Raw genomic sequence first — 10,422 nt, 5'->3', positions numbered from 1 at the left:
GCGCTCGCAAGCCGCGGCAGCACCACAGTCTTGGGACTCCTTTGTTGACCCAGAATTGCAGCACTCCGGCTCAATCCCTGCTCCAGCCCCAGACTTCCGCACTCACGGACCGCTGGGTGGAGGAAGGGGCTCCAGAAAGTTCCACCAGCGCCAGGAACCCAGGCTTGCGCCCACCCCCTTCGGCACAGCCCCTCCCAGCCCGAGCGCCCCCGCGCCGTCGCCCAGGCAACCGCGGGGCGGTGGCGGCGGTGGGAGGGGCGGGACTTCCGGGGGGGTGACGCGCCCGGGCTCGGCTACAAAAGACCACGGCTGCGGCGCGCCGAGCGGAACTTTCCAGAACGCTCTGGGAGACACGGAGGAGCGGTGGCTGCCCGAGCTGCGCACAGCGACGCGCTCCTTCTCGCTCCCCTACACTGGCAGCAGCCCGCTCACCGGTGAGCTTCAGCCCTCGCGCTTCCCCTCGTCCCAGGGCCGGCGCCGGGAAGGAAGACGGAGCCGCGGTCGGGAGGCGGTTGGCTCCGCGTGGGCGGGAGGGTTGTCGGTTCGTGCGTCCACGACTCCCCTTCTAGAGGGTTGGTGGGGGTGCCTCGGCAGCCCTCGCCGGCGCGCAGCTAGTAGACCCGAGACCGTTCCTGAAGCTTCCTGCGTGCCCCGTCCAGCCTGGGGTCTCTGAGGACCGGCCACCTCCGGTTTTCTGTCCGCCCGCGCTCGCTGGGGTGGGGGGTGGGCGACCCTGCGCGCACGCGCACAGGGAGCCAGGGGGCGAGGGGCTGCGGGAGGGGCCGGGCGGAGGCTGCGGCTTTCGCTTCTCCGGTCTCCCCTCCTTCTCTTTGTTGAGGGCTAAGCTTCTCCCACCCCTTCGATCCTGGGTGGGAGGGAGAGGAAGGAAACCCTAACGATCGGCGCTGAGTGCAGGGGAAAACCTAACAGCGTGTAAACTAGGCTGGTTTGTGCGGGCGAGAAGGGTTAGGCGGTCCAAGCGGAGGAGCTATACGTCCTGTGATTGAAGAACAGCCTCAGGGGGGAGGGGGAGGGGAGCTTGCTTTGTGGAGCTGGCGTTCTTGTTCTTAGTTTCATAAAGCACTACCTCCCCGCCTTGTGCCCAAATGTTTTTTTCTAGCAAGTGTATGGTTTATTAGATTTACCAAAAATAATGGTAGTGGACTGAACCTGTTAGTGCTCCTTTTCTTTGCTGCCCTCTGTCGCTAGTTGGGAAGGGTAACAGGGAGAATCCAGGTAATAGTCGCGTTGGTACGGGAGCTTTCAGATGGGAGAGCGGGAACCAGCTGCTATAGGAGACTTTTGAATTATTTCCTGATAATTATTAGCTTATGTTTAGTCTGTTAGAATTTGTGGCTGAGTTACCAAAGGAATTGTTACCTTCTCTGTGAAATTTGGGGAAGGTGGTGTTCTTACAATCAGAACTGTCAAAGAACGAATTTCTCTGCCTGAACTCTGACTTTACTAATTAAAGCTGCCAGATGAAAGTCGGCTAAAATTGAACTTTCTTATTTTAGGCTGTAGAAAATGGTGAAAGAAACCACTTACTATGATGTTTTGGGGGTCAAACCCAATGCCACCCAAGAAGAATTGAAAAAGGCTTACAGGAAACTGGCCTTGAAGTACCACCCTGATAAGAATCCAAATGAAGGAGAGAAGGCAAGTAGTGCACTCAAAACGTAGCTGAATAGTTCTTGTCGGGTGTATGGTATTTCCATTACAACATGAAATTGAGTGTGTCTAATGTAGTGGCTGTGCTCTTATAACTTGAGTTTTTTGAGTGAAATTTATCCCCCTTTCTGAAACAGTTTAAACAGATTTCTCAAGCTTATGAAGTGCTCTCTGATGCAAAGAAAAGGGAATTATATGACAAAGGAGGAGAACAGGCAATTAAAGAAGGTGGAGCAGGTGGCGGTTTTGGTTCCCCCATGGACATCTTTGATATGTTTTTTGGAGGAGGAGGCAGGATGCAGAGAGAAAGGAGAGGTAAGAATAACATAGTCCACGTGTAGCAAATTAAAATTAGCCTTTGGTCAAAGTAAATTCTTGAGAATTCACTTATTAAATGCTTGTTTACTTGTTAGTACAATTTTGTAAACTGATTTATGGTAAGAGTTTTTTTTTAATGATATTTGATTAAACTAAAAATAGCTAAGCCAATCGAGTGCTAACAAGTGAGTGCTTCTAAAGCTCTAGGGGTACATAGGACTTCTGTGATGTTATCAAACATTAAAGGAATGAAGTGTAGGAGCATAATTTTCAAAGCTATTGTCACAGACTTTATTTGCTGCTTAACCCCAATGGTACAGTGGCCTTATTCAGTCGAAAGTGAATTACAACTCAGAATCCTAAATTTTCGTCAAGGTCATATATGGCCATGCATCAGAGTTTTGATTGGAAGACAGGTTCATTGCCTCCAAATACCCTGCTATCTGTTTAATCTTGCTTCGATTTTATTATTTCAAAGTATGTGCCATTAACATTTAACAGAAATATGGAAGTACTGCTCACACAAGTACAGTGTTCTAGTCAGAGTTAATTTTACTTTGTTCCCAGTGTAGTTTGTAGGTACCAACAGGGACTAATGGGTAGAGCCCATTCTAGGAGGAATGGGCAAGCCATTAAATTTTCTCTTAGAGCTTTTTTGGATTCAGAAAGACTGGAAATTGTTTATTTAAATTCTCTTGTAAGAAATATGTTTTATTTATTTTTAGGAAGTTTACCTTAAAAACAATTTCCAGTCAAGGCAAACTATTGTGTGGGTTAGATCAATGAAAGGTCATTTTTTTTAGTGTGATTTTGGGAAATTTCAGAATCTTTATTCCTTTCCTATATTCTAAAATCTTTAAAGCTAAATAAAGAAGGGCAGCTTTCAGCATGCCAGAACCAATTACATAGAATTGTATTTGTGATACAGAACCTAAAGGTGGATCTACAAGGAGAATGTTATAGTTAATGGTACTTTACTTTTTTTTTTTTTTTTAATTGGGGTATGGTTGTTTTGCAACGTTGTGTTAGTTTCTGCTGTACAGTGGAGTTCCCTGTGCTATACAGCGGGTTCTCATTTGTTATCTGTTTTATACATATTAATGGTACTTTACTCTTGATTGGAAACTAAAAATGTTCATTAGACATGCACAGATAGGAAGTTTGAGAGCTTTCACTTAAGCATAAGGCAATATTTTGTGGTGGATAAAGTCCTTGTGGGAGAATCATTAACTAGGAACTTATTAACGATCGGCAGAGGTGACTACATTTCTGTAGCCTCTGTTCTTATATGATCTCCTTCCACTTCCCATTCCTAGATGAGATGTTACTCCTTGTAGCCACTGGCCATGTCAAATTTAGATCACTTCAAATAAAAATAAAAATATAGTTACTTAACCTGCAGTAGCCGTATGTATGTGCTCGATAGCCATGTATGACTGCTGGCTATTGTGTTGGCTAGCACAAGATATGAGACATCTCTGTTACTACAGAAAGTTCTGTTGGACAGCACTATGGTAAAATGAGAAATCTAGCCTTTAACAGTTAGTGCTGGCTTAACAGTAAATACGCTATTCGTACTTCAGAAAGAAGTAGCGATTGATATTCTTCTGTGGAGACTGAATAAATATATCAGCTTCCCTGGCCAGTTTTGATTCATTTTTGGAACTTAGTGTACTGAAGAATTTTTAGATGTTGTAATTGGTCATGTTGCTGAATGTAGTAAGTGAAAGATTCAAAGACTATATAGGAACAGAATAGCAGTTTGAGTTAATTTATTGTGAAATGTGTCTATTTAAATAACATGAGTTTTCTCAAGTGGTTTTTGTAGTTAATGTTTTTGATTGCCGTAAATGTAGGATGGCCATAACAACGTCCTTACACAGATTGCCTAGTTTTACCTGATTTTCCTTATTTGAAATTACACCACAGAGGATTACGTGTTTACCCTGTAAGCCTCATCTTTCATTATCCTTTACTGTTTTTATAGTGCATTGAACACAAGATGCAGCATCTTACACTTTTAACGAGCAATATTTTGTTCTAGGTAAAAATGTCGTACATCAACTCACAGTAACTTTAGAAGACCTATATAATGGTGCAACAAGAAAACTAGCTCTGCAAAAGAACGTGATTTGTGACAAATGTGAAGGTATGTCTTAACATTCATAATATAACTGAAAGTGGAACTGAAACCTTGCTGGATGTATAAAACTGACACTGCACTACCTAAATCTTGGAGGGTGCAAGTATGAAAACCACCTGAACCTACCTCCTAGAGAGATATTAGCAAATTATTAGCACTTTTATGTGTGCATTTTGAACGTAGCTGGGATCTAATTTGGTGTCTGTTCTCAACGTTGTTCAGAGATGAGTACTCCTATTCTCTCTAGAACTTCAGAGGCATTCCAATGGTTTCATAATCCATAATATGATTTGACAGTGTCTTCTTTTGGGGTAGTCAGCTGTCAAATTATTGGCTATGAGCCTGGAAGGTTTTTTTAAATAAATACAAGTTATTTGTTGGAAATATGGTATTTTCTAGAGAGAATAAAGTCTAAAATGTTCTGATCTCACAGTTAGTCTTTTAAGAGTTGCACTTTGGGAGCACATGTTTAAAATCCAGAATTCTGAAATGGCTCCTTGGGAAAATAGCAGTCAAGATGTTTATAGATAACTGAAGCTGATGATGGCAATATTTTTTATCAAGTAAAAAGGCTGAATTGTAGATTCTTAAAGCAGCATTCCATCAGACCTTGAAAATATTAATGAAGCACAGTGTTTAGGAACTGTCTTATTAAAATATTCATCTCCATTCATCTCCGTGTCCAGTACTAAATTGAAACATAATTTCTTTTTAAACTATTTAGGCCGAGGTGGTAAGAAAGGAGCAGTAGAGTGCTGTCCCAATTGCCGAGGTACTGGAATGCAAATAAGAATTCATCAGATAGGACCTGGAATGGTTCAGCAAATTCAGTCTGTCTGCATGGAGTGCCAGGGCCATGGGGAGCGGATCAGTCCTAAAGATAGATGTAAAAGCTGCAATGGAAGGAAGATAGTTCGAGAGAAGAAAATTCTAGAAGTTCATATTGACAAAGGTGAGTTCTAAGCCACTTTCTATTTTGAATTTTTGAGTGCTGTGGCAAATTATATTAATGTTAAATTTTATAATTGTTTAAAACTACCCTAATTGGGGACAGTTCCTTAGGAACTGTTGGGGTGTATTTTGATTTACTAACTTATTTGTAAGAACTCAGACTATGAGTATTACTTTCTAATGGTTTTTACAGGTTATGTAAACATACCTCTCAGTTTCTGCCTCTTGGGTTATAACTTAAAATTTTCTGTAAATATTATTAGGATTTACTTAATTTTGCCAATTCCTTAATTTTGTCAGTTTATTTTAAAATGCTTTAAAATGTATTAACAGTAGTACATATTCATTGTAGAAATCTTAGAAACATGTATAGCCCCAGAATAATTTGTACTACTTTGAAATAGTCAACATGGTTGACTCCATCAGACTTCGCTGTTTTAGAATGAAAGTATTACTAGAAAGTATACATCTTTGTTAATTTAAGCCCCTGCGATAGTATTCTCCCATGTGAGTCATGGTACCCCACCCCACCCTCCCCACATTTTTTTTTTTTCTCCTTAATTGGTCCATATTTAGTAGGGTTTGAATACCTCCCTGTCTGGTAAGATTCCCCCTTTGCTGCCAACAGTATGTACTCAGGAGAGCATTGGTAGTAAGTGAAGCCATTTATGAATGCTGCACTTGCCCATACTTTTTTTGGCTGCGCTGTGCAGCCTGTGGGATCGTAGTTCCCCAACCAGGGATTGAACCCATGCCCCCACAGTGGAAGTGCAGAGTTTTAACCACTAGACCAGCAGTGAAGTCCCTGCCCATACTCTTAGCATTAATGGAACAACTAGCAAAACTTAGCTGAGTTCAAGTGCCTCACTAGTGTAGCAAGACAGTTTTGCCTAGTGGATGATTAAAGACAGATTGTTTCTTTTTGTCAGTGTATAATAACTGATCTTTTGGTTTAAGTCCTTTTTAGAGATGTATACTGAAGTATTTGGGTTAATTGGTATGTCTGTATTTTACTTGAAAAATATGTAGGGAATGTGGATGGAGGTGTGTAATACATCCAATAGTAGTCATGAGCTGGTTATTACTGGATCTGTATTAATGGATATATAGGGATTTGTTGTACTATTGGCTACTGAAGTTTAATACTTTTCATAATAGAAAGTGAAACAAAGTTACTCTTGCTGGGTGACCTCAGTGATCATTGGTTCAGGAAGTCTGGCACTACTGCTGCAATGTAATGATCTGCAAACACATGAGTTTTGTTTAGAGGTGTTAGTTAGCTAAGTAAGCCCTTACTGAACTGAGATATGCGGACCAGAGGGAAGAAATCTCAGTAAATATGTTGGCCTTTAGGAAATGTTTGCTTATTGGAAAAACTTCTGTTTTTGACACTAACCACATGATCTGAAAGTACCCAGCCATAATTATCCTTTTTTTTTTTTAAAGAGGACTAAAAATCATTCAATAAAAATATTACAGATTTTTAAAATTTTGTATTACTGTTAATACAGTAGAGGAAAGAAAGTCTGACTTATGCTTCTGTTAAACTTAGAAATAATTTGACTGAGTCTTTTTAAAGTAATGAAATAGTAAAAACATTTATGATTATAATGTTTGCCAGTCACTGATTTGGTGCCAGCATAGACTTTTTTCTTTAGTCCTCACAAGGGCCCTGATAGAGGAGGTAGGTCTCTGTGGGAAAGGTGACACTTTGGAAGGTTATGCAACTTGCTTCCCGAGGGTAATCTGGCCTAGTAGTAAATAGCAGCTCTGAGATTGGAAGCCTGATTTGTTTGCCTCCTGAATTTGTGTTCTCCACTATGATTGCTTTCTTCAGTAAGAAGCTGAAGTGATCTAAGCATGTGGGCGTTTTTGGTAAATTCTGTAAAACTTTAGCATCCACAAAGACTTGAACATTTTTTTGTGTGCACAAATGTGCATTTGTGTTTCTTAATAGAGATTCTGATCTTAGATATTAAGAGTGTAAAATCAGCCTTTTGTTTTTAGGCATGAAAGATGGCCAGAAGATAACATTCCATGGTGAAGGAGACCAAGAACCAGGACTGGAGCCAGGAGATATTATCATTGTTTTAGATCAGAAGGACCATGCTGTTTTTACTCGGTAAAAGCTTTTATCAAATATTCAAACTGACATCTTGCATATTTGGTGGTCCCCCCAATTTAAATATGCTTTTTCATTACTTTTAGAACACATTTCCTGGAAACAACCTAGAAAAGTACAGCAGAAGAGTTAGGCTATATATGTCTTTTATAAATAATTGTTAATCACCGTTGTTTCAATCTTAAAAGAGGCTAAAAACAAAAGTTTGTTGTTGTGGGTTTGTTTGTTTGTTTTTTTGTTTTTGGTCTGTATTTAGTAAACTGTTGCCTAATTTGGATTTTGAAGGCTGTACTTCAATTAGGAGATGTGTTGTAGAAGTATAAATAGGTGGATTAGGGGAAACATCCCTGGACAAAACTTAGCCCCCAATTTTTTTCATACGGAGTTAGTTTTGAAATAGTGCCCTAAAGCTTTCACCAATTTCTTCAATCCTGAGTTCACGATAAGTTGGGTTGCTTCTAATTTTAAATAAATGTCTGGAATCATCTGCATAAAAAGTTGTAATTAATTCAGGTCTATTAGGAAATAATTTTGTGTTTGTGATGAACTTACAGTGATGCACAAGAAAGATTAACAGTGTTAAGTAATATATCAATGGCTAATTTCAAAACATTAGACTGGAGTAGGGTTCCAGTAAGTCTGTTGGGAATGACATCTGAGGAATAGGTCTTAGATTAATAGTGTCGCCACAATAATGGGAAGTGCTATCCAGATCAGAATTTTGATGCTGTCATTTGAGGTAAAACCTGAAGAGTATTTCTGAAAAGTATTCTGCCTGATGAAAAGATTTTATTAATATGAATTGGAAAATAAAGTAAGTATGAGGAGGAAGAAATAGCCTGTTATTAAATGTAAAAGATAGTGTTAGTGATGTGCCAGGCACTGTATTACTTAATTCGTGTACATCAATAAAGAAATTACTACCCTTTGAAATTGGCCATATCCCCTTTATTTAATTTCATAGACCCTAACTTATCCAGGACCCAGCCTGAAGTGTATTCCACTGCCTAGAGTATGTGGAGGGATTCTGAAGCCTTGTCCAGGAAACTGTGCTGGCAGGTTCCATATATTTGCTGTTCCCAGTTCTCAGCTCTGTTTTAAGAATGGGGCAGAAAGCATCTTTTGAGAAAGATACCATTTGTCTTTACGAGAACTGTATTGCCTACTTTGGTAGTTGTGATTGATCATTGCTGGTTTGAAGATCTAAGTATATATTGTATTTATGTTGTACAGACGAGGAGAAGACCTTTTCATGTGTATGGACATAAAGCTGGTTGAAGCATTGTGTGGCTTCCAAAAGCCAATATCTACCCTTGACAACCGAACTATAGTCATCACTTCTCATCCAGGTACAGTAACTAGATAGGCATCTGTTTCTATTCTAGTGTTTTAATTGTCTGCTAGTAGCTAGTGTAGGCATGGAGGAAAGTGGCATTTAAGTTGCTCAGTACATATTCTCGAGCTGAACTGAAATGTGAGTTCCTGGTTCTCTTGTAAAAGCCCCTAGAAAATCTGTAAATGAAAGGTATCAGGATCGTTTCACATAATTTTACTCCGAACAGTGAGCTAGGACGTTTTTTTTTATATATAAATTTATTTATTTTATTGACTGTTGGGTCTTCATTGCTGCACACGGGCTTTCTCTAGTTGCAGCGAGCGGGGGCTACCCTTCGCTGTGGTGCACGGGTTCCTCATTGTGGTGGCCTCTCTTGTGGCCTCTCTTGTTGTGAAGCACAGGCTCCAGGCACATGGGCTTAAGTAGTTGTGGCACACAGGCTCAATAGGGCTCAGACTCAGTAGTTGTGGCACGTGGGCTTAGTTGCTCCGCAGCATGTGGTATCTTCCTGGGGCAGGGATCGAACCCGTGTCCCCTGCATTGGCGGGCGGATTCTTAACCATTGTGCCACCTAGGAAGTCCTAGGACATTCTTCTGTTCTTTATTTTCCCTGCCTCATAAAAGTGTAACTGTATTTAAGGAATTTGCTTCAATGTTTTTAGGTCAGATTGTCAAGCATGGAGATATCAAGTGTGTGCTAAATGAAGGCATGCCAATTTATCGTAGACCATATGAAAAGGGTCGCCTAATCATTGAATTTAAGGTAAGCTATAAAGTACCTCAGGAATGTTTGAGAATGATTAGCTTATTAAAATTCAATAACAATTTATGAATGGTCAGAAACATCGTTTATGTTTTCCCTTGTGTAGATCTAATATTACTCCTGTTGTGTTGAACATCTTTGTTCACAAGTTGGTATTGGTTTGTTGGCATCATTATTGGCTATTTAAAGATTGGCAGGGGAGAGGGAGTGCGTGGCAGGTGAGTATGTTAGTCATGAGGGCCTTATAGCTGGAATCTTAAAGCTCAGCAGAAGCACGTTATTAGCTAGTGTGGATTTTTGGCAAAATATTGCAGTGCTCTGGTTCTTAAAGCAACCGAACCGTTTCCCTCAGTCTTAAATTGAGTGGCCTCAGACCCGTAAGTTTAGTGGGACTACCTTTTGAGTAAGAATAGCTTTGTTTAAATTATCCATTAGAAGGAATTAGAATGTGTTTTAGGATGGATTCTCCTATTAAAATGCATTTGCTGAGTGGAAGTGATTATTACAGTGCAGTTTTAGTAGAATCTTTTTTTTTTTAAGACCTTACCTTGAACTCTAGTTCAGAATACTAGATGATATATGCCTTTTTAGAACATGTGTTCTAACCTGGGATTGGCAGAGCCACCAAAAGATTGTGTGGTTACATCTGGGGAAGATGGGTCAATGGTAATTTGTCTCAGGAGCTAAGGATGAAGTAAATCATTTAAACTTATAGTAGAAATTTCTTTTTATAGGTAAACTTTCCTGAGAATGGCTTTCTTTCCCCTGATAAACTCTCTTTGCTGGAAAAACTCCTACCTGAGAGGAAGGAGGTGGAAGAGACTGATGAAATGGACCAGGTAGAACTAGTGGACTTTGACCCGAATCAGGAAAGACGGCGCCATTACAATGGGGAAGCCTATGAGGATGATGAGCACCACCCTCGGGGCGGGGTTCAGTGTCAGACCTCCTAATGGGGCTGCTGCATGGCACTCGCTGCTGGCGTTTTATTTGCAGTAGTGATTGAGTGAAGGACTATAATCATAATACGCTCACTACTTGCTATTGTTTTGTTTAAATATTCAATTATAGTAGTGTTTTAAAAGTTAAATGAAGAATAAACTCAAATATAAAAGCTC

General features: G+C 40.3%; 1 protein-coding gene across 1 annotated transcript; it reads left to right on the top strand.

The window, feature by feature from the left end:
* The first annotated feature begins 277 nt into the window (after window positions 1-277).
* On the top strand, window positions 278-10,422 carry DNAJA1 (DnaJ heat shock protein family (Hsp40) member A1). Its single transcript, XM_057721225.1, has 9 exons — window positions 278-434; window positions 1,518-1,659; window positions 1,809-1,986; window positions 4,034-4,138; window positions 4,857-5,084; window positions 7,091-7,205; window positions 8,439-8,554; window positions 9,204-9,304; window positions 10,039-10,422. Exons 2-9 carry the CDS (start codon window positions 1,528-1,530, stop codon window positions 10,255-10,257), a joined length of 1,194 nt encoding a protein of 397 aa, XP_057577208.1. The 5' UTR covers window positions 278-434; window positions 1,518-1,527; the 3' UTR covers window positions 10,258-10,422.

The sequence above is a fragment of the Hippopotamus amphibius genome, chromosome 2 (assembly GCF_030028045.1).
Source record: "Hippopotamus amphibius kiboko isolate mHipAmp2 chromosome 2, mHipAmp2.hap2, whole genome shotgun sequence".
Taxonomy (NCBI): Eukaryota; Metazoa; Chordata; class Mammalia; order Artiodactyla; family Hippopotamidae; genus Hippopotamus; species Hippopotamus amphibius.
This window is presented reverse-complemented; position numbering and strand designations above follow the sequence as displayed.

What these genes read in the sequence shown, in the direction of transcription:
- DNAJA1 (XM_057721225.1), top strand. Translation starts at nt 1,528, where the DNA reads ATGGTGAAAGAAACCACTTACTATGATGTTTTGGGGGTCAAACCCAAT. An exon ending in GATTTGTGACAAATGTGAAG is followed by an intron (nt 4,139 to 4,856) that starts GTATGTCTTAAC and finishes TAAACTATTTAG; the next exon opens with GCCGAGGTGGTAAGAAAGGA. An exon ending in AGAAGTTCATATTGACAAAG is followed by an intron (nt 5,085 to 7,090) that starts GTGAGTTCTAAG and finishes TTTTGTTTTTAG; the next exon opens with GCATGAAAGATGGCCAGAAG.